Source organism: Bombina bombina, chromosome 12, assembly GCF_027579735.1.
Source record: "Bombina bombina isolate aBomBom1 chromosome 12, aBomBom1.pri, whole genome shotgun sequence".
Taxonomy (NCBI): domain Eukaryota; kingdom Metazoa; phylum Chordata; class Amphibia; order Anura; family Bombinatoridae; genus Bombina; species Bombina bombina.
Window position 1 is genome coordinate 104173132 of NC_069510.1, and position 25286 is coordinate 104198417.

Here is a 25286-nt window from a genome sequence, read left to right on the forward strand (position 1 = left end):
TTCAGCGAGGTCTGGCGGACCTGATGCGCACTGTCGGATCAGGTCCGCCAGACCTTGATAAATAGAGGCCTAGGTATTTATAAGGTTAAACATATAAAGCTGTGCTTTGTGGCTGAAATACACGGCCGCTCCTGATTGCAGGACAAAGCAAGTAACCAATCAGAAGCAGCAAATGTATGTATTTGTCAGTCACCTGCTGTGTTTTGCTCAGGAAGGGCACATGATTCCACCTGGCACAAGAGCCTAACTCAGCAGGACTTCAACACATAAGCAAGTGGAGCATTTTATTATTGCACTTTTGAATCCACTTAAAGGGATATGAAACCCCCCAAAAAATATTTTGTTATTCAGACAGAACATAAAATTTTAAAAAAGTTTCCAATTTACTTTGTTCCTATGGTATTGTTTGTTGAAGAATAGCTAGCTAGGGGTCTAAAGCATTACATGGCAGGAAATAGCGCTGTCATCTAGTGCACTTGCAAATGGATAACATTCTTGCAAAGTTGCAGCCATATAGTACTCTAGACACGTGCACACTCCTGAGCTTACGCTTCTGCTTTACAAAAAAAGATACCAAGAGAACAAAGCAAATTTGATAATAGAGGTAAATTAGAAAGATGTTTAAAATTGCTTGCTCTATCTGAATAATGAAAGAAACATTTTGAGTTTCATGCCCTTTAATAGAAACTAAAATTGATTAATTACCAGACAAGGGCAGATCGCAATATCGCAAATCTCAGTTTTGCAACCAGCACGCAGCCATGTTGCCACCTGTGACATCCAGGTGCAAGAATGTATCGCCTGACAATCTCTATAGTAAGGTGCAGTTATGGTTGTGAATTGGTGTTACATATCCAGGTTAAGTTTACAGATGGGACGGACAGGTAGGGCATGGATTCACTTTTTGCATTCTAGAGAGGGTTTTTAAATGTTTTTAAAAAGCCCCCATCAGCAGCATTGCTGCAGCCACACTGTTGCCATGGCAACAACGCAGTTGAAACAACATTTCTAGCAAGAACCAATGATAACCTTTGTAACCTTTGTAACCATTATTGGTCGGCTTCCTTGACCTGTTATTGTATAATAACCTTAGATCACATTCCATTTTGTTTTACTAATGTCCCCAAAATCTGTATTCACCATCAAACTATTTCTATAGGCTGCCACTTGCGCATGACACTCACGGTTGTGGCGCTCATCTCGCTCTTCCCCTTCTGGCTCAATATCCTCAGCTTGGGTGATCCAGTCAAGATAACCCTTCAAGTCCTCCTCCATTTGCTGCTTCTCCCTAAGCTTCTGGAAGTCCCCACGGGCCTTGGCTTTCTCTCTTTCTTTGGAGAACTCACTGAAAAGGAACAAGTTTGGAGAAAGTTTTATGATGGTATCTGCTGGTACTGAGACACAAACACATGATTTATGTGTAATCTACTGTTTTCCGCCCTTTTTATAGATTATAAAGAGCATTGATAGACTAAAAATAAAACACCCTTTCCACCAAACACTGGCTGACATGGTGCGTCTATCAATACTTAGAAAATTCTTTCTATATGTTGCAAAACTCTAGAGGTCAGCAACCTTGGCTCTCCAGATGTTTTAGAACTACATTTCCCATGATGCTTAAGTGTCTTTAAGCTGACTAAGCATTCATGGGAAATGTAGTTCTAAAATATCTGGAAAGCCAAGGTTGCTGACCCCTGCTCTAGACTACAATAATATGTTTGTAATAGAGACGGATCTGACTTCACATACACACAAATAACCAAACTACAAGAAGGAAACACGCTTTAAACGTGACCAAGAGTCATATGACTACTAAGAAGATTATATACTACTTATTATGTGACAAAGGACCCAATTCATTTATACGTTCTCTATGATGTTCTTTATGTCTCTTGTACTGTATACAGGACTGAAACATTCAATAGCGAGAGATTTATCACTCAGTTGCATATTCTGTATTGTTAAAATATCTTTACAAATAAAGCTTGTTTTAAAAGAAAAAAAAAATGATCTTGTATGTAGAAAATACACTGTACAACAGGAAAAATAATGAGAATCACAATCTTAAAACCAATAAAACAATAAATAATATTAATAAATAGAATATGAAAACCATGATATAGCTATAGCAGGCTTTTCCTACGCTTCTTAGCAGCAGTTACTTCACATTAGTATGCTGAGGTTGTTTTGTAAGTGTGAAAAGAATCATATACCTGATTTTCCTTGAAGCTTTTTAAGACATTACCCTAGATTCAATAAAACCCATTTGTAAAACTAAGGGGAAAAAAAACGTGCACTATCATTGTAACTCCAAAATTGCAGAATTCCTAATGGACTGTACCCGCCCCTCATCAGTGTTTTGGGTACTGCATTCATTATTTGACCTTTATTTAAATCGTAGCCATAGACACCAGCATCTAATTTACAGCGGGCTTTTAATATTCTATGAGTATATTTATACCTGTCTATTTGTTTCACACCTGGGCACTGATTAAACAGATTTTTGAATTTGAGAGTGTAAAATTTTTCATACTTTAGACATTTTATATTTAAACACATCTTTTTCTCTCTTTGTTTAAACTGAATTAGCCCCACTCCTTATGCTGGGTCACTTGGTTTGATATACTGGGGTAGCCTAGAACAATTTAATTCTCTATATTTTACAATTGTTTTTTATTTAACCATGTGGTTTACAATTTATGTATTTAACACAATACTTGGTACAAAATGGTCAGCAATTGGTGCCATTAGCTTGTAGCTTCAAGTAAGTATATAGGTGATATCTGAGAAAGTGATGCATGAGTGTACCTCACAAAACACGTCAGATCATTAGTATTTTTAACCCATTTTGGGCTGTATAACTTTTAATGTTAGACGTTCAGTGTATAGGTGGCCCTTGGCTGTGTTACAGAGTAGGACCTTTATATATTTTTTTATTATATTTATATTTTTTTAATTGTTTTTTAAGCATTGTAACAACATATGAGAATTGTTATATTGGTTTTAAAATTGTGTTTCTCTTTATTTTTTCTGTTGTACAGTGTATTTCCTACATAGAGGATGTTTTCTTTTTTTTTTTTTAAGCAAGCTTTATTTGTAAAGATATTTGCACAATTCATTATATGCAACTGAGCAATAAGTCTCTCGCTATTGAATGTTTCAGTCCTGTATACAGTACAAGAGACATAAAGAAAACATAGAGAACTTATAAATGAATTGTGTCCTTTGTCATATAATAAACAGTATCTAATCTAGACTTCCGGTGGGCGGGCATAGCAAGAGGACGCAGGTTTGCTGAGCTCCGTATGTTTATGCTCACAAACCTGGGATTTTTCTACCTAAAGTGCCCGGAAAGCTGAAATCCTTGGCAGGGGACCATCTTGACACCTGCCCGGACAAGTAAAGCGAGGAGCGCATTCGATCTGCTCCCCCATCGGCAAGCCACTATAAAAGATCGCGGCGGCGATCAGAGACAGAGACCGGACCGCCCCACACAGTAAATGCGGGGTAAGTGGAGAGCTTAGTGGGCCACAGTTTGAGCGAGGAGAGCCAGATTCTAGCTTCCACTAGCCAGAAGCGGACGGCCGCATCAGTATCGGATACCGGTGAGTGGCGTAACAAACTTGCGGCAGCCATCTTGTGTAACGGCGCTGCAGGTGTTGAGCCCTGCAGCCCCCCTTGAGCCTCACGAGTCTCTCCTGGCTCCCCCTAAACTAGAATCCTATTGCTGGCCAGTGAAAGGGAACGGAGGGAACCTTAATTAGGAGGACTAAAAAGTTAAATATTGTCACACACTGGGCATAGAGAGAGAGTGCACGGTACTCCACGTGGGGCTGCTCATTACAGTCTAATAATCACAACTGTTAACACAGGCCCAATAACACCACAATATTGCAGCATTAACTGGTTCCACATAAGTGAGTTGAAAGTTTGGGACACACTGAGAACCTGTGGGGAGAAAGAAACTACAAAGCCAACACTGCTGAAATCAATTAAAAGACACCTGCAAGCACAAGAGAAAAAAGGAATAAAGAGGTGGCACTTATAAATACAGCCGTTAGCTCCACAACAGAGCCAAAGATACCAGGCTAGTCACTATAGGAGACTAAGAGTTTATTTGCTGACCGGATAACCAAGCATAGTAGCAGTCTGCAAACCCACAAGCAGAAAGGGGAATAGACAATCTACAATTAGAAGTTAAGCTTGCAGGACATTTCTGGACCACATCTCCCCCATAGAATAGTGCCGGGAAAAAAACAAAAAAGAACACAGCAAAAGGAGTGGGTTGCTAACAACTTGAGGAGGCCTCAGTATTCTTGGACTGCTCACCAAGAGACTCACCTCAGGCTGACAGGATTATTCACCCCCGCTACAGCCACAGTGTTTGCATCAGTGTGACACCCTCTGGTAACATGCAAGGCTAAACTTATGTGAGTTCATACCCCCTCACTCACCCACCAAGCAGAAAAGACTTACAAACTTTCTGATAGACCTGATGATTTGTATTTTTTAAGTGTTTCCATACAGTTCAGTGGATTTGCCCTCTCACCCTGTAACAGACATACTATATCATTATTCCTGGCTAGAATCCATAGCTATAAAACCCACTCACCTGTATGCAAAAATATTACAACTCTTTCACTAAAACAACCGTCACAATGACGAACAGATTAAAAAATTCTGACAAGAGAAAGAATCAAGCAGAGATACAACAGGTGGCAGTGGCCGCTGAAGATATGCCCTTGAACAACACTATAGACACCCATCCAATAGTCTCCCAGATCTCAGCCCTGTTTTTGCCGAAAATTGATCAGCTCCAGTCAGGAATGGACTCACTTACAGCAGAAGTTAAATCCTTCAATGGTAGACTGACACAGGTGGAGCAGAAGGTTGCAGACAGTGAACTCCGCCACAGAGAGACTGAATCCAATGTTCAAACGCTACAACAACAAAATGAGAAACTATGGGCTAAGATAGACGATCTAGAGAACAGATCGCGCAGAAACAACCTGCGAATAGTGGGAGTTCCGGAGTCGATCTTACCCACGCAACTGATGGAGTTCGCAGAAAATACCCTACCACAGTTATTAAAAATCCCACAGGATTCCTTACCCTGTACAGCAGAGAGGGCGCACAGAGTGGGAGACCCAAGGAAACAGGGAGGACCCAACCAAGCACCACGCCAAGTTATGGTGAAATATCTCAGCTTCCAAGACAAAGTCACCATCCTGCAGGCATACAGAAAGACATCCCCATTGGAATATGAGGGAAAGAGAATCTATTTGTTTCAGGACTACTCTGCCACAGTGGCAGCACGAAGGAGAGAATTCTCACCATATTGTAAACAGCTAATAGACCAGGGCAGGTCAGCGGTTTTATTGTTTCCAGCACGCCTGAGACTCCAGACAACAAGAGGCCCACTGTTCTTTGATTCACCAGAACAATTGAATCTCCACTTACAGGTGGAGAGAGAACGTCAAGAGGCTGGGGAGGGCAGAGACACTGACCCACCAACTTGAAACTCACTGCAGGTCCACAGAAGGAAATACCACAGATAGACTATAAGTTCAGTCATGCAAATTGGTATCCTTAAAATGTGAGGGGGGGGGGGGGACTCTTCTTTAGAAGGGTTATACTTGTTTCTTAACTGTACCTGTTCCTTATTTGTTGGGGATTGTGGGGGGAGGAGGAACTACTGTTTGCAAAAGAGATTACTGTTTGTCATTTCGTTGTTTAACATTGTTTGTCTCTCTTTTGAAGTGTGAACGTTTAAAGCTGCCTGGATCCGTGTGACCTTGGGGCGTTACTCCGGGAGAAAGGGGTCATAAAACACCTTGACATACACAGAGTGTAAGTAAATACTAGACAGCTGGGGAGACTCTGCACCACACTTTAAGCGCTTACCAAGACGTACCACACTCAGGTATTCTCCAACACTTTTGACTGATACCCATCCCAGTATAAGATGAAGTTAATTACATGGAATGTGGGAGGGATTACATCCCCAATCAAGAGGAAAACTATTCTTAGGCAGCTGAACATTAAGAAGGCTGACATAGCGATATTAGAAGAAACACACCTCTCACAAACTGAACACCAGAAGCTGAAGCAGAGCTGGGTGGGAGAGGTTCTGTACACACCGTATGAGGCAAGGAGGGCGAGGGGTGTTGCTGTACTATTTCGCAAAGGCTTAAACTACACTATTTCCCAGACGATAGCTGACAGAGACGGTAGATACCTAATTATCAAATTGGTAGTTGACACACTACACTTGGTATTATGTGGCATATACGGGCCCCATACTGAAAAGAAACACTTCTTAACCCAAATACAAACCCAACTTATTCAGTTCTCAGACCTGCCCATCGTTATAGGAGGTGACTTTAACATAGCACCACTTACTCCAGCGGATAGATTCCGAAACCCGCACCTTCCTCCACAACCAATTCGTCCCTGGCCTGGTTCCAAAAGGGAAACCCTAATTCTCAAAAACTTTAGGAACACTCTATCACTCTCTGACGTTTGGAGAAACCGCAACCCAGAGTCGAGGGACTTCACATGCCTGCACCCGTCCAAAACTACCCTATCCCGCATAGACTACTTCTTGGTGACGGACTCCTTCTGTCCCAGAGTCACAGATGTACGAATTGACCCCATTACAATATCAGACCATGCACCAGTATCAATTACTATAAACACCACAACAACACACAGACAGGCTCGCAGATGGAGATTCCCGGTCCACTTATATCACGACCTGAATTTACATAAATATTTAATTGGGGAATGGCTGGGATACAAGGATTTGAACATCCAACATCTTAGAGATATCTCTCTATTTTGGGAATCAGCGAAGGCAGTTCTAAGAGGGGTGGTCACAGCATATGCAGCCAAGCTAACCAAAACCCGTAGGTTGAGGGGGGATCTGCTCCTCCGCCAACTGCTGAATGCCAGAAACCAATACTTAAGGAATCCCACTGACTCGAACAGAACAAAATACCGAGACACAAAATCCCTCAGGGACACATATCTTACTCAGTCCTCTATTAACGCTCACAATAGGCTACAGGCCAAATATTACCGTTTCGGCAATCGTACTGGAAAGTTACTGGCAAGGCTCACTAGACTTGAGAAAAAATCCAGCACCATAACTGCCGTGAGACGGGGCGACAAAATTCTCACACAAGAACCAGACATACACAGAGCATTTATTGACTACTACTCAGACCTCTATAGCTCACAAGAGACTGACCCAGACAAAAAAGACCTCTTCTGGAAAGACTTACATTTGCCACAACTAGACGCAGAACACAAACAAAAACTTAACGCCCCAATACACCCATTGGAGGTTAGTAAAGCGATCGAAGCACTCCCGCTTGAGAAAACCCCAGGACCAGATGGGCTGCCTGGGGAATTCTACAAGATGCTCAAAGTAGAAACCACAGATACACTAACATCCTTATACAATGCAATACTGGATGGGGAGGCTAGGTTGTCCAATCGTTTTACAGAGGCGAATATAACGGTGATTCCCAAGCCAGACAGAGACCCTTTACTGACGTCCTCATATAGACCAATCTCCCTACTCAACGTGGACTACAAATTGTTCACCAAGATACTGGCTAATAGACTGGCGGGGGTGCTCCCTTCACTAATACACAAAGATCAAACTGGATTTGTACAGGGTAGAACCGCAGTTAGAAACATGAGACAGCTCCAATTAGTACTAGCTCATTTCTGGGGGAGGCAGAATAAAAACCAACCTAGGAAAGGGGAGGACGCATGCTTGATCCTAGTAGATGCTGAAAAAGCATTTGATAAGATGCTCTGGGATCACCTCTTTACAGCCCTGGGGAAATATGGAGTGCAGGGACCTTTCTTGAAGGCTATTGAAACCATCTATAACACACCCCAAGCAGCGATCTTGATAAATGGAACGCCATCCAAAACATTCCCTCTTAAGAGAGGCACGAGACAGGGATGCCCCCTCTCCCCACTCCTCTTTGACCTCGCATTAGAGCCTCTAGCGATAAAAATTAGAACTGACACACCTGGACTTAATATAGGGGATGAAACCATCCACCTGTCCCTTTTTGCTGACGACATGGTGCTTTACATACGTGACCCTAGAGTCAATATTCCCACCGTTATGACGATTATCAATGGATTCAGTGACATATCAGGATACCGGATAAACAAAGACAAATCCGAATTACTATGGCTATATGACACACAACCTTCCATTCCCCTTAGAGACAACTTTAAAATCATTCACAACACGTTTAAATATTTGGGGATAAATCTAGCACTGAACCCTGCCAAATGGTATGACGCTAACTTTAAACCATTGTTGAAGGAGCTTAAACAATTACTAGCGAACTGGCACGGCCTACCGCTCTCACTGTCTGGAAGAATAGGGTTAATTAAAATGATATTATTCCCCAAGCTCTTATACACACTACAGATGTTGCCTGAACTACTACACAAACAAGATCTCAAATCACTAAATAAAGAAATCCTTAATTTTTTGTGGAAGGGAAGGAAACACAGAATGAATCACAGCAAACTAACATGCCAGCCTATAGTGGGAGGATTTGGGCTCCCTAACGTTGAATATTACAATTGGGCAGCCCTTGCCAAATACGTAATGGACTGGTTGGTGGAAAAAAACCACTTCACCAATAGCTCACTTGAGTCCGAACTAATCAAACCATGGTCCCTAAAGATGCTACCACACATGACACACGCACAGATAGAACCCACTATCAGGGAGATACCACCCCTCTATCATCCAATAAGGGCCTGGTGGAAGATATGCAAGACGCTTAAAGTCTCGCACAAACACACAGTCTACTTGCCCCTAAAAGGTAACCCTAACTTTCCTGCAGGGATAACTACGAAACCCTTTAAACAGTGGGAGGGGTGGGGGATCTCAGCAGTTAAACAAATCTTGATGGATGATGGGAAGACAGTCAGAGCATTCAGAGACTTGCAACAAGACTTTCACATCCCTAACACTCACCACTTTGCCTACCTCCAAGTGAGACACTATGTGCAAGACATAGTAAGAACAGAAGCTATGCCTGATAACAATTGTGACATTTACAAGCTTTTAAACTTGACAAGGGGTGGGATGACATCCATCTCACATGCTTACAAAGCCCTCCAATCTCAAGCCAACAACACTCTCAAAATACATATTCAGAATATCTGGAACACACTGACAGAACAAAATACCATTGACCAGGGAATAGAGCAAAGCTTTGAGAAAGTGAGAAAGGCCACTTTATCGACTGACATACGAGAATCCCATACAAAATTGATCAACAATGTATACATTACGCCCAAAATGTTTCACAGATGGGTTCAGACCTCGACAGGACTGTGTCCAAAATGTGCACATAAGGATCCCAATATTCTACACATGATCCTGAAGTGCCCAAAGTTAACTAAGTTCTGGGGAATGACACAGAGATGGTTGGAGGGCTGTATTGGGGTAAAATTAGGTTTCACGACAGAAATGATATTCTTCCTACACTCACAGCCCAAAATTACAAAACACGTGGAATTTGCCCACAATGTCATACTACACGCTAGGAAACTCATTCTTGGGCAATGGATGCTTCCCACATCACCTACACTGGCGCACCTCAAAGGTGCTTTAAGACAACAGATGACAAACGAACAACTAGACACTCAAGGGGACATTACACGAAGGACAAGGAAGTTTGTGACCAAGTGGGAACCCTTCATCAAAACGCTAGACCTTACACACCAAAGACAAATCCTATACCCACTTAAAGACTCTGACTTCATCCTCAATGCGCAGCTGAGGGGCGACTGGAACATATTTACCTAGACATCTTTTAGACAACAATAAGAATAGGAATGGGACAACATACTGAGTGAGTGAATCCTGGAGTGACGCCCCCGGAGAGTGAGGACAGAACAGATAGATCTTATAAAAGGAGAGACAGAGTTAGAAGTTAGAAGGGGGGGGGGGGGTTTATTCACCTTGGGCTGGTGATACTCTCTTTCAGATGGAGCACCTTTGAGAAGGACACTTAAAGAGACTTTGTTATTACGTACTATTGAAGAAGGTGAGATGTTATCAGTTAAGGGGAGAGAGCACATAGCCCACTAGCTTTCTTGTAATATTAATGTTGCACACTTGACTTTTGATTTAGTTATAGAATTGGGAGTGGAAAGTAAGAGGAGTAGAAGGGAGAGAATTGATTTGAGAAAAAGGAAAACTTGTGTGGTTGAGGATCTAATATGCATTTTCTTCCTTTCATCTTACACATAATTGACTTGTCATTTGTTTTCTATTTGTTCATGTATACCACACGAAAAATAAAGTATTTAAAAAAAACAGTATCTAATCTTAGTAGTCCTATGACTCTCGTTCACGTTTAAAGCGTGTTTCCTTTTTTTAGTTTGGTAACAAAAAAGAAAGACGAGAAGAAAAACAAAAAGTATTCATCCATAGCGTCATTTGGCCATGATCACATATCCATCTACTAATACATCATCAATTCAAACATAGTAACATAAATACCTATACTATAGACATATACATACATATGGATAATAAACAATCATAAAAAAATCCTTTCGAACATTATCAAAATTAAAATTAAACATTTATCTTTCATATACTTATTTTTTTTAATATACTGTGTTTTTTTCAAGGACTAATCACAAAACTGGTGTAATCCAAGGAGAAAGAGATGATACATAAACTCACCCACTTAAGACGCCCAATACAAGGTTAAGGACGAAGAAAGATCCGAATATAACCAAGCTCACAAAATACACCCAAGGCAGCTCATAACCCATTGCGTCCTGCATCTGAAAAACAGATAGATAGAGAGGAATTGTTTTAATCATGTCATGACATAAAATATAAATAGCATGCCAAATTCTGATTCATATCGTAAGGATCAAATAAAATTAAAAAACAAATCAGAGAGATAGAGAGGAGTTATTTAAATCATGTCATGACAAAAAATATAAATAGCATGCCAAATTCTGATTCATATCGTAAGGATCAAATAAAATGAAAAAAACAAATCATGATATATCATGACATAAAGCAGAATTAGCAAGCAGAAGATTATATACCATGCCATAAATTAAGGTAAAACATTGCAAGTAAACTATAGACAGCACATCAGTTTCTGATCAATAGATGTATTAAGACATAGAATGGTGACAAAGAAATATCATATCACAAAGAGTGGATATTGGATTGCACATGATATATAAAATGCGGTAAGGATATCATGCTGTATAAATTAGTTTATTTTATGATGGTGAGAGTCCACAAGTCATCAAATGTGGTACTTCCCCTCCTGACCACTAGGAGGAGGCAAATGATAACGCAACACATCAGAGCTTTAAATCCCTCCCACTTCCCATGATCCTCAGTCATACATATAACCAAGTAGATGAGGAAAGCAGGAAAGATATAGTGGGACAAAAGAAGGGCAAACAGTACTGCCGCCACCTGGACAGAAAAGAAAAGGGGGAGGCTTGTGGACTCTCACCATCATGAAGAAATTCATTTATCAAGAAGGCATACATTTTGTTTTCTTTCATCAGATGTTGAGATTCCACAAGTCATTAAGTGTGGGAATCTACACCCAAGCAGTTAAGCCCACAAATAAATATCACATCACAAAGATATGAGTGGATATTGGATTACAAATGATATATGCCATGCAGTATTATCAAATAAAAATTATTACCAAACAAAATCATTAGGAGTTTTCGCTTGAATTTACTAATTTTCCAGAAAATAAAATAACATAATAAACTCTGTAAAATGATCTGATCTGTGCTTGATTCTCCTAAAGCTGAATGTGATTCAGTATTTGCAGTCAGAAGATATGTGTTTAAATACACTTGGCAGTCAAAATTAAAAACACACACACAAATATATATATGTAGAGTGGGGCAAAAAAGTATTTAGTCAGCCACCAATTGTGCAAGTTCTCCCACTTAAGAAGATGAGAGAGGCCTGTAATTTTTTTTTTTTTTTTTTTTTAATAATCTTTTTATTGAAGACAAAGAAAAAGCAATAAGGTTACATGCATATTATCACGAAGCCATATAAACATAAGAATATACAGAGATGTAAAATTATACATAAGCTAGATCTGTAGGGATGTTTATAATACACAGACTTGCCAATGAAATGTATTCAAAATTCTCAAAGTAAGTCAAGTATAAACAATAGCTATGGCATACATTTCACAATATGTAAACAGCAAATGGTCTTCATGTGTCTTCCTTATTTATTTATTTTTTTGTTTATAACACAGCAAAACAAGTTTTTGTAATATATAAGTAGTGTGGTGAAATTGAACATGCTAAACTTAAAACTTGTAACTCAATTTTTAAGTGAAGCTTAACAGTTTCGCTTGACAAGGTAGTAGAAATAGAGTCAATTTTATGGTAGAGTGAAAAGCTACACATAAAAACATAGAAAATAGATGGGGTAGGTTGCGGTACTGGTTAGAAAGACCGCATAGGTAGGCCTCCTTACCTAGGAGGTACATTATAAGATGGGGGGGGGGGGGGAGGTGGTCATTGGAATGTGAATGGAAATTAAGACTAAAAACTATGGCTAGAGGATAATTGTTAATAGTAAGGATTAACAAAGGAGTAGCTGGGCATTTGAATAAGGTGGGTATGATAGAATGTACTTCACATTATTATAATATCTGGTAAGAAACTAGTAGTCAAAGGAAGCGTATAAAATGTAGGGCATCCAATAGATAATGTTGTTATGTTGAGGAGGAGAGCAAGTGGAGCTGCTAAGAAGGCAAGGTATGGCTAAGGGTTATAGATTTAGCTGATTAGTATTGTTGTTGATCAGACCTGCTGACCTATAAAATGTAGGTAAAGTCCATACTATGGTATTGAGGGTAAATACTGAGAGAGTAGATTGGTTGCAGTATGACCAAGAAGAACCACACATGTCGCCCTTCTGATCCGGAGGATTCATTTTGTTGCAGGGGGAAAAGGTGATGGCTTGTGAGGGCAATAGGTTATAAGAATTCCTTTATATCTAGAGTCAAAAGGGTTTACTAGGGAGACTGTGCTATTGATAGATGGTTGATCTATGACGCTAAATGTATACATTAATAGACTGTGGGGGGGATCAAAGTTGCTGTTGTTGTGGAGCAGAAGCAAATAACGCTGGGCATTTTTAAGTCTGAGGGTCAGTCTAACGGAGCATATAATGGGGGGCTAAGCTTAGCGAGGAAGCTAAAGGTTGTGTAAATCATTCTAGGCATTAAGATAATGCTTGGTATTGGGGAAATATAGCTGCGTACATATAGTATAAACCAGAGTGTATCTACAGTGCCACTGCGTCTATGAGAGTGTGGAGTAGGGGCAAAGATCAGCTGTTGTGACAGTGACATATTTTAACAGCCTTGCTAGTTGGATACGGGCCCTATACCCAACCGCAGGCTAGTATGACAGAAAGTAGAAGTCTACCCCAACATAAAACAGTGTACACAAGTCAGTTGCCTCTTTCCTGCATATATAACATGTAGGTAGTCACTAAAGTCTCGACATGTCTTTAGTACTTAGGTCTGGCATGGTCTATAAAGATTACACTATTAAACTAAACATTGGGACGATGAGTTAAACCTTGAACACTAGGACAACCATGGTCTTAATACTCGTACGCTAAAATATGGTATATATGGTAAATCAGGACTGCTCCTGCTATATTGCATGCAAATCATCATACACAATATCTTTTCCCCTTCGCCATTTATGAGTATAAAAAAGAAAGACAAAAAATAATCAGCTTTCAAAGTGCCATTGCTGTAGGCCAATTCAAACTGCTCCTTCTGTATCAAAGGCTAGACCACAGTATTCTCATTTTAAATGTCCATTTATGGCACAGTTCCCATAGAGATGTAAGATAGTGTCCAGATAACAAGGGTAATTCCAGATATCAACTGAATGAGTGTTTAGACTCACTGGTGAACCACAAAGTTAACCCACACCCGCTTTCTCTCGCACCATCAGGCTCGAAAATAAAGGGGCTTCAAACTTAGCACAACCACAGCCCAAGAGATAGGAGAGAGGAGACCTGGAGCATTCTGCAGGATTGTCCCTCAAGGCATGTCCGGGAGTGGGAGCGTTGGGCATAGACTTAAGCACAGCAGTGTCAGCACTACGGAGCAGGGGAAAAGTGCTCCAGACTTGGCTACGGTTAGTGGATGCTGTGCAACCTGCAGCCGTGGGTAGATTTGGGGGCGAGGCACGCTTTATTCTAAGAAACAGTATCTCACCAGACAGCCCCGGTCCAGGGTGTCCGTCGAGGTAGTCCCCTTCCACCTCCACTGTGAGTGAGTATGTGTCACGATAAGTCAATTCGCCACAGCTGTAGGCAGACTGTTCACCCTGCTGCAGGAGGTCGGGCGGACAATGTAAGGTCACGGGGGCTGGGATTTCAGTATTGCCGCTCTGGACTAGAGTATTGCCAGCCTTATGTAGGCTAAGGGCGGCATGTACGGATTCAATAACTTCAGCGCAGCTCTCGTGTAGCGTGGTCTCCATTCTGACGAAATGATCATGAAGGAGCTGCGCCACTGCTAGTCCCCAGTTGCTTAAGGCCTCCATCGCGCCAAACTTTTAAGAGGCTTCCAGAGCTAAGGGCATCTACTCAAATGCTCCTAAAATCATTGGTATTATAATAGGTTGGAGGGTCCACTTGTAAAGTGAAATAGTATTGTTTTAGGGGCTGATAAACACAATTAATATATTGTTAGGCCCATGATCTTCACTTACACGCGTCTGCTTCCCTTGACAGCTGGCTCCGCCCCCCGAGGCCTGTAATTTTCATCATAGGTATACCTCAACTATGAGAGACAAAATGTGGAAACAAATCCAGGCAATCACATTGTCTGATTTGGAAATAATTTATTTGCATATTATGGTGGAAAAGATATTTGGATATATTGGATAAGTATTTGGTCAATATCAAAAGTTCATCACAATACTTTGTTATATATCCTTTGTTGGCACTGACAGAGGTCAAACGTTTTCTGTAAGTCTTCACAAGGTTGTCACACACTGTTGCTGGTATGTTGGCCCATTCCTGCATGCAGATTTCCTCTAGAGCAGTGATGTTTTGGGGCTGTCGTTGGGCAACACAGACTTTCAACTCCCTACAAAGGTTTTCTATGTGGTTGAGATCTGGAGACTGGCTAGGCCACTCCAGGACCTTGAAATGCTTCTTACGAAGCCACTCCTTCGTTGCCCGGGTGGTGTGTTTGGGATCATTGTCATGCTGAAAGACCCAGCCACGTTTCATCTTCAATGCCCTTGCTGATGGAAGGAGGTTTGCACTCAAAATCTCATGATACATGGCCCCATTCATTCTTTCATGTACATGGATCAGTCGTCTTGTTCCCTTTGCAGAGAAACAGCCCCAAAGCATGCTGTTGCCACCCCCATGCTTCACAGTAGGAATGGTGTTCTTTGGTTGCAACTCAGCATTCTCTCTCCTCCAAACACGACGAGTTGTGTTTCTACCAAACAGTTTTACTTTGGTTTCATCTGACCATATGACATTCTCCCAATCTGCTTCTGGATTATCCAAATGCTCTCTAGCATACTTCAGATGGGCCCGGACATGTACTGGCTTAAGCAGGGGGACACGTCTGGCACTGCAGAATCTGAGTCCCTGGTGGCGTAGTGTGTTACTGATGGTAGCCTTTGTTACGTTGTCCTAGCTCTCTGCAAGTCATTCACTAGGTCCCCCCGTGTGGTTCTGGGATGTTTGCTCACCGTTCTTGTGATCATTTTGACCCCACGGGGTGAGATCTTGCATGGAGCCCCAGATTGAGGGAGATTATCAGTGGTCTTGTATGTCTTCCATTTTCTAATTATTGCTCCCACAGTTGATTTCTTCACACCAAGCTGCTTGCCTATTGCAGATTCAGTCTTCCCAGCCTAGCGCAGGTCTACAATTTTGTTTCTGGTGTCCTTCGACAGCTCTTTGGTCTTCACCATAGTGGAGTTTGGAGTGTGACTGTTTGAGGTTGTGGACAGGTGTCTTTTATACTGATAACAAGTTCAAACAGGTGCCATTAATATAGGTAATGAGTGGAGGACAGAGGAGCCTCTTAAAGAAGAAGATACAGGTCTGTGAGAGCCAAAAATCTTGCTTGTTTGTAGGTGACCAAATACTTATTTTCCACCATAATATGCAAATAAATTCTTTCCAAATCAGACAATGTGATTGTCTGGATTTGTTTCCACATTTTTTCTCTCATAGTTTAGGAATACCTATGATGAAAATTACAGGCCTCTCTCATCTTCTTAAGTGGGAGAACTTGCACAATTGGTGGCTGACTAAATACTTTTTGCCCCACTGTGTATATATATATATAAATATATATATATATATACACATACACCAAGATTACAAGTTATGCGCTAAACCGGGTGCATAAATAACGCAAACAAAATAGCGGTATCACACTCTCCATAGTACTGCCATTACAAGTTACTGAAAAACCTTCTTTTGTTGTGCGATATGGTGTGATAAGCTCCATACCGCACAAAACCCAAGGCCTGACTTGACGCGCTTGTGCACGTTTTCCCCCATAGACATCAATGGAAAGAAAGTGTTAGAAAAAAACACACACTTGTGATTGCGGAATGGCGATCGCCGTAACGCAATCCCCATTGATGTCCATGGGGAAAAGAAAGTTATGTCAAAACCTAACACCCTAACATAAACCCCTAGTCTAAATACCCCTAATCCGCCGCCCCCCGACATCGCCGACACTAAAGTTATTAACCCCTAAACCGCTGCCCCCTGCATCGCTAACACCTAAATAAACCTATTTACTCCAAAACCGCCGCCCCCCCACATCGCTACTAGTATAATAAAACTATTAACCCCTAAACACCCAGCCCCCCACATTGCAACACACTAAATTATACTGTTAACCCCTAAACCTAACTATCCCCTATACTTTAAATTAAATTTACAATATAACTATCTTAAAATAAATAAAAACTATAAATAAATAAAAACTATTTATATGTAAATATACTATAAATAGGGATGCACCGAAATTTCGTCCGCAGAAACATTTCAGCTGAAAATGGTATTTTTGGCAATTTCGTTTTTTGTTTTTTTTGCCTGTTATTTTCGGTAAAATTATTGTGTAGCATGTTTCAAATTTGATGCCAGCCTAGAGCTGCTGTTTAAGTTCATTACTTGACTTACTGTTTTGCATATAATGATTTTTCTAGGACTATACATTATTTGGATAATTGGTAAAAAAATAAAAACCTGTTAAATCTGATTCTGTTACATAGAACTAAATAAAGAATAATACAGTATATTGATATTTAATATTGTTTTAAGTAGGGATGCACCGAAATTTTGGCAATTTCGTTTTTCGTTTTTTTTGCCTGTTATTTTCGGTAAAATTATTGTGTAGCATGTTTCAAATTTGATGCTAGCCTAGAGCTGCTGTTTAAGTTCATTACTTGACTTACTGTTTTGCATATAATGAGTTTTCTAGGACTATACTTTATTTGGATAATTGGTACAAAATAAAAACCTGTTAAATCTGATTCTGTTACATAGAACTAAATAAAGAATAATACAGTATATTGATATTTAATATTGTTTTAAGTAGGGATGCACCAAAATTTGGATTGCAGAAACATTTTGGCCGAAAATGGCATTTTTTGCCTGTTTTTTTTTTTCTTGGTAGCATATTATTGTTTTGATATTTTTGTCCAATTTTTGTGTGTTACTTTCAATAAAAGTGTGGGCTTTTTTTATTGACATGAATATTTTCAATTCAGTTTCATTCATTAAATAGTCTAATTATGCCAAAAAAAATGTGAAAAAAATAAGACATTTTCGGGTTCGGTTTCGGTCCACAATTTCAATTTCGGTGCATCACTAACTATAAATAAACCTAACATAACTATTTTAAGAAAATAAAATAAACGAAAAATAAAAAAAACAAAATTACAAAATTAAAAAAACCGAACACTACGAAAAAATAAAAAAAAATCTAACATTACTAAATAAACAAACACTAAAATTACGAAAAATAAAAAAACACTAAAAATAAAATAAAAAAATAAACGAAATCATCCAAAATAATAAAAATTAAACCTAATCTAATAGCCCTATAAAAAAAACCCACCCCAAAATAAAAACACCCCCTAACCTAATAATAAATTAACAATAGCCCTTACAAATTCCCCCTTAAAAGTAAACCCCCACCCAACCAACGACCCAAAATAAAAAACCTAAGTCTAAAAAAAAACTAAGCTACCCATTGCCCCTAAAGGGGCATTTGTATGGGCATTGTCTTTAAAAGGGCATTCAGCTCTTTTGTGCCCATTAAAATAAAAAAGCCCTAATCTAAAAAAAAAACACCCAAAAAATAAAAAAATAAACTAACACTAACCCCAGAAAATGTACTCAACGTCCTGAAGTCCGGAAGTCCAGGCAGAGCAAAGTCTTCATCCAGGCGGCGAAGATCTTCTTCCAGGGCAGCACCATCTTCTATCTTCTTCCCGGAGGTGCGGTCTTCAGCGGTCTTCAGCAAGGCGCGGATCCGGAGTGCTGGTCATCATCTAGAGTGCTCGTCCTCTTCAGCGGCGACGGTCTTCAGCGACGTCGATCCTCCTCTTCATGCGATCGTCCGCCGCACATTGAAGCTTGAATGCAAGGTACCCCTTTTATATTGGGGTACCGTTGCATTCCTATTGGCTGAAAAATCAAATCAGCCAATAGGATGAAGCATCTTAAATCCTATTGGATGTTCAAATCAGCCAATAGGATTTAAGCAGCTCTCAACCTATTGGCTGATTTAAATATTTGAACAAAAAGCAATGCAACGACACCCGAATATAATAGGGGTGCCTTGCATTCAAGCTTGAGTGTGCGGCTGATGATCGCATGAAGAAGATCCACGTCGCTGAAGACCGCCGCCGCTGAAGAGGACCAGCGCTTCAGATGACGACCAGGGTTCCGGATCCGCGCATCGCCAAAGACTGCTCCGCACCTCCGGGAAGAAGATAGAAGATGGTGTCACCCTGGAAGAAGATCTTTGCCGCCTGGATGAAGACTATGCTCAGCCAATAGGATTTAAGCAGCTCTCAACCTATTGGCTGATTTAAATATTTTAACAAAAAGCAATGCAACGACACCCGAATATAATAGGGGTGCCTTGCATTCAAGCTTGAGTGTGCGGCTGATGATCGCATGAAGAAGATCTGCGTCGCTGAAGACCGCCGCCGCTGAAGAGGACCAGCGCTTCAGATGACGACCAGGGTTCCGGATCCGCGCATCGCCGAAGACTGCTCCGCACCTCTGGGAAGAAGATAGAAGATGGTGTTGCCCTGGAAGAAGATCTTTGCCGCCTGGATGAAGACTATGCTCTGCATGGACTTCCGGACTTCAGAAACGGTGAGTACATTTTCTGGGGTTAGTGTTAGGTTTTTTTGTTGTTTTTTTGGGTGTTTTTTTTTTAGATTAGGTCTTTTTTTATGGGCGCAAAAGAGCCCTTTTAAGTTAACTGTAAGGGGGGACTTTGTATTTTTTTTAGGTAAAAGAGCTGATTGCTTCAGGGCAATGCCCTACAAAAGGCCCATTTAAGGGCTAATGGTAGTTTATTGTTAACTTAGGGAGTGTTTTTATTTTGGGGTGGCTTTTTTGTTTTATAGGGGTATTAGAATAGGTTTAATTTTTATTATTTTGGATAATTTTGTTTATTATTTTTTGTAATCTTAGTGTTTTTCATTTTTCGTAATTTTGTGTGTTTTGTAATGTTAGGTTTTTTAAAATTTTCATAGTGTTAGGCTTTTTTAATATTGTAATTTAGTTTTTTTATTTTTAGTTTATTTTATTTTTTTAAAATAGTAATGTTAGGTTAATTTGTAGTTTTATCTTAGTTTTTTTTATTTCACAGGTAAGTTAAATTATTTGAAGATAGCTATATTGTAAGTTTAATTTAAATTTAGGGGGGTGTTAGGTTTAGGTTTTAATAGCTTAATTTAGTGTTGCGATGGGGGGGCGGCGGTTTAGGGCTTAATAGTTTTAGTTTAGTATTAGCGATGTGGGGGGCTGGTGGTTTAGGGGTTAATAGGTTTATTATAGTGGTAGCGATGTGGGCGGTGGTTTAGGGGTTATTAAGTTTATTACAGTATTTATGATGCGGGGGTTGGCAGTTTACGGGTTAATAGTGTCATTTATGGGTGTTCGTGTACTTTGTAATATTTTTGTTATGAATTTTGTGAAACATTTTTGTTTCGCAAAATCCATAACTACTGGTCTCAGATAGCGGAATGGATCGTAGCGGTATACGCATAACCTGTAATACAGGTGCATTGAAAAATCCTGCACTCGCAACTTGTAATACGGGAGACCTGCATATTCCGCGCACAATGGCCAGTTTTTCAGCGGTATAGCCGTACCGCAACACTTGTAATCTTGCTGATAATATTTAATAGCTCTTACAACATCCAAATTGTGAAGAAGACTCCCTTAAACTTCTTAGGAGCTAGACAAGAAGGAACCACAATTTCCTAATAATAAAAAGGAATAGCTAGTGCGAATAACAGACTTATCCTGATAAAAAAAAGAGAAAAGAATGTTTGCAAGACAAAGCTGAAAGCTCAGTAACCCTTCTAGCCGAAGAAATAGCTAAAAGAAAAAGACCATTCCAGGAAGCTGAATGTCTGAACCATGCATTGGCCTCTAGTTATCAAGCTCCGTACGTACCTGCCTTCGCCGGCCCCAATACGCTCAGCCAATCAGATTGAGCTCGCATTCTATTGGCTGATCGGAACAGCCAATAGAATGCGAGCTCAATCTGATTGGCTGATTGGATCAGCCAATCGGATTGAACTTCAATCTGATTAGCTGATTGAATCAGCCAATCAGATATTTCCTACCTTAATTCCGATTGGCTGATAGAATCCTATCAGCCAATCGGAATTCGAGGGACGCCATCTTGGATGACGTCACTTAAAGGAATATTCATTCAGCGAGTAGGCGTCGGTTGAAGAGGATGGATCCGCGTCGGTTGCTTTGAAAATGGCTCCGCTCCGCTCCAGATGGATGAAGATTGAAGATGCCGCCTGGATGAAGACTTCTATCGGATGGAAGACCTCTTCAGCGCAGGTGGGGACTGTTCTCTGTGCTGTACAAGCTCTCCCTCCCGGGTGGGGGCTGTTTTCTGTGCTGTGCAAGCTCTCCCTCCCAGGTGGGCACTGTTCTCTATGCTGTACAAGCTCTTCCTCGCGGGTGGGGGCTGTTCTCTGTGCTGTGCAAGCTCTCCCTCACAGGTGGGCACTGTTCTCTGTGCTGTGCAATCTCTCCCTCGCAGGTGGGCACTGTTCTCTGTGCTGTGCAAGCTCTCCCTCACAGGTGGGCACTGTTCTCTGTGCTGTGCAATCTCTCCCTCGCAGGTGGGCACTGTTCTCTGTGCTGTGCAAGCTCTCCCTCACAGGTGGGGACTGTTCTCTGTGCTGTGCAATCTCTCCCTCACAGGTGGGGACTGTTCTCTGTGCTGTGCAAGCTCTCCCTCACAGGTGGGCACTGTTCTCTGTGCTGTGCAAGCTCTCCCTCACAGGTGGGCACTGTTCTCTGTGCTGTGCAAGCTCTCCCTCACAGGTGGGCACTGTTCTCTGTGCTGTGCAAGCTCTCCCTCACAGGTGGGGACTGTTCTCTGTGCTGTGCAAGCTCTCCCTCACAGGTGGGCACTGTTCTCTGTGCTGTGCAAGCTCTCCCTCACAGGTGGGCACTGTTCTCTGTGCTGTGCAAGCTCTCCCTCACAGGTGGGCACTGTTCTCTGTGCTGTGCAAGCTCTCCCTCACAGGTGGGCACTGTTCTCTGTGCTGTGCAAGCTCTCCCTCACAGGTGGGGACTGTTCTCTGTGCTGTGCAAGCTCTCCCTCACAGGTGGGGACTGTTCTCTGTGCTGTACAAGCTCTCCCTCACAGGTGGGCACTGTTCTCTGTGCTGTGCAAGCTCTCCCTCACAGGTGGGCACTGTTCTCTGTGCTGTGCAAGCTCTCCCTCACAGGTGGGGACTGTTCTCTGTACTGTGCAAGCTCTCCCTCACAGGTGGGGACTGTTCTCTGTGCTGTGCAAGCTCTCCCTCACAGGTGGGCACTGTTCTCTGTGCTGTGCAAGCTCTCCCTCACAGGTGGGGACTGTTCTCTGTGCTGTGCAAGCTCTCCCTCACAGGTGGGCACTGTTCTCTGTGCTGTGCAAGCTCTACCTCACAGGTGGGCACTGTTCTCTGTGCTGTGCAAGCTCTCCCTCACAGGTGGGGACTGTTCTCTGTGCTGTGCAAGCTCTCCCTCACAGGTGGGGACTGTTCTCTGTGCTGTGCAAGCTCTCCCTCACAGGTGGGCACTGTTCTCTGTGCTGTGCAAGCTCTCCCTCACAGGTGGGGACTGTTCTCTGTGCTGTGCAAGCTCTCTCTCACAGGTGGGCACTGTTCTCTGTGCTGTGCAAGCTCTCCCTCACAGGTGGGCACTGCTCTCTGTGCTGTGCAAGCTCTCTCTCACAGGTGGGCACTGTTCTCTGTGCTGTGCAAGCTCTCCCTCACAGGTAGGGATTGTTCTATGTGCTGTGCAAGCTCTCTCTCACAGGTGGGCACTGTTCTCTGTGCTGTACAAGCTCTCCCTCACAGGTGGGCACTGTTCTCTGTGCTGTGCAAGCTCTCCCTCACAGGTGGGCACTGTTCTCTGTGCTGTGCAAGGTCTCTCTCACAGGTGGGACTGTTCTCTGTGCTGTGCAAGCTCTCTCTCACAGGTGGGACTGTTCTCTGTGCTGTGCAAGCTCTCTCTCACAGGTGGGCACTGTTCTCTGTGCTGTACAAGCTCTCCCTCACAGGTGGGCACTGTTCTCTGTGCTGTGCAAGCTCTCCCTCACAGGTGGGGACTGTTCTCTGTGCTGTGCAAGCTCTCCCTCACAGGTGGGGACTGTTCTCTGTGCTGTACAAGCTCTCCCTCACAGGTGGGGACTGTTCTCTGTGCTTTACAAGCTCTCCCTCACAGGTGGGGACTGTTCTCTGTGCTGTGCAAGCTCTCCCTCACAGGTGGGGACTGTTCTCTGTGCTGTGCAAGCTCTCTCTCACAGGTGGGACTGTTCTCTGTGCTGTGCAAGCTCTCTCTCACAGGTGGGCACTGTTCTCTGTGCTGTGCAAGCTCTCTCTCACAGGTGGGACTGTTCTCTGTGCTGTGCAAGCTCTCCCTCACAGGTGGGCACTGTTCTCTGTGCTGTGCAAGCTCTCCCTCACAGGTGGGGACTGTTCTCTGTGCTGTGCAAGCTCTCCCTCACAGGTGGGGACTGTTCTCTGTGCTGTGCAAGCTCTCCCTCACAGGTGGGGACTGTTCTCTGTGCTGTGCAAGCTCTCTCTCACAGGTGGGCACTGTTCTCTGTGCTGTGCAAGCTCTCTCTCACAGGTGGGCACTGTTCTCTGTGCTGTGAAAGCTCTCCCTCACAGGTGGGGACTGTTTTCTGTGCTGTGCAACCTCTCCCTCACAGGTGGGCACTGTTCTCTGTGCTGTACATCCATCTGTCTTGCACATCATCTCATGTAAGGGTGGTTTACAGCAAGCAGCAACTCACGGGCATCGCCCTTTACCCTGTGCAGATGAACTTCAAATAACTGTCTGTGTAATCTATTCCTCATATTTATACACCTAATATCACTGACTACAGGTGAGCCCAAAGGAGAGACTGTACAAATAAATCTGTTGCCTTGTTCAAGGCTATCCACAGACAAAAAAAACATTCTGGGCTAAATGCTATTTGCACAAAGGAAGGATATCAAGTAATACAGCTGAGGAAACTCAGAAAATGTATAAACAGATATTGACAATGTCTAAAATGCACAGAAGGCCTCATGCCATAGAATCTATTGTCTATGATGTTCTTACTGAGACATAGGGGTATATTTATGATTGTAAGAGCGGACTTGATCCGATATAGCGGATCATGTCCGCTGCACATCGATAAATGACGACACCATAGGCTATCTGCATTTATCATTGCACCAGCAGTTCTTGTGAACTGCTGGTGCAATGCCGCCCCCTGCAGATTCGCCATCAATCGGCCGTTAGCAGGGGGTGTCAATCAACCTGATCGCATTCGATCGGTTGATTTCTGGAGATTTCTGTACGCGACCCCAGAGCAGGCGGACAGGTTATGGAGCAGCGGTTTTTAGACTGAAGGCTCGCCGGAAACACGGGGCATCAAGCTCCGTACAGACAGAGAGAAAAACAGTGGTGGTGAACCGAGATCCTGAACTACCGACTGTATCACGTCACTCACCCAGTACAGAACATCCGTCCATCCCTCCATAGTGATGCACTGGAATACAGTCAGCATGGCAAAAAAGAAGTTATCAAAGTTTGTGATTCCCCCGTTCGGCCCTTCCCATCTTCCCCGGCACTCAGTATTGTTAACGTGACACTCCCTTCCGTGTCCCGAGAAGGCGCAGGGTGCTGCCTCCTCCTCAGCGGGTAAATCTGGCAAGAAGAGAGATTATCAGGATTATACACAAACTCTAGACTCTCTATGAAACAAGAGGATAACACAGACTTTATGAAAATCCAGCACTAGGGGAAAGGTGTAGTCACAAGGGGAATATATCACATGAGGATATGGTTCTGTATGTGTCCTATCCACATAGCAACTTCTTCCTACAAGACCTACCTGAACCTATGTAGAAGCAGGTCTTGTGCATCCGGCCTATGAAGAGCTCCAAACCAATAATGGCGTAAATAATGATGACAAAGAGGACAAGCAGTGCAATGTGAAGCAGTGGGACCATGGCCTTCATTATAGAGTTTAATACAATGTGTAAACCTAGAGAACAGAGATAAATGTTACACACATAGAAACAAATGTGCCCAAGTAATGCACAAGCATGTCCGCTGAAGCAACACACAAATACATCTGCTAAAGCAACACACAAACAAACCTGCTAAACCAACAAACAAACATGCCCACCAAAGCAACACATAAAGACACCACCTAAACCAACACTCAAACAAACCTGCCAAAGCAACACATAAACATGCCCACTGAGGCCACACATCAATACACCTGCTAAACCAACACACAAACATACCTGCTGTCACGGATACCAGGCTGCCAAGGCTACCACCCACCACCCTACTACCTGGCTATCTCCTTTTTACTTCAGATTTGGCCCTTTCATGGCTTACGCAATCTCCCTGACTCTTCCTATTG

At 42.3% G+C, this 25286-nt stretch overlaps 1 protein-coding gene across 1 annotated transcript in view; it reads right to left on the reverse strand.

Annotated features, from left to right (window-relative positions):
* The window catches only part of CACNA1F (calcium voltage-gated channel subunit alpha1 F), a 365125-nt gene that overhangs the window by 241112 nt on the left and 98727 nt on the right, over positions 1–25286 (reverse strand). Inside the window, exons 6-9 of the mRNA XM_053695830.1 lie at positions 24747–24899; positions 24363–24559; positions 10748–10851; positions 1185–1345 (exon numbers count right to left, since the gene is read on the reverse strand). Of these exons, the coding sequence (XP_053551805.1) occupies positions 1185–1345; positions 10748–10851; positions 24363–24559; positions 24747–24899 (615 nt within the window). The remainder of the gene's footprint in view (positions 1–1184; positions 1346–10747; positions 10852–24362; positions 24560–24746; positions 24900–25286) is intronic.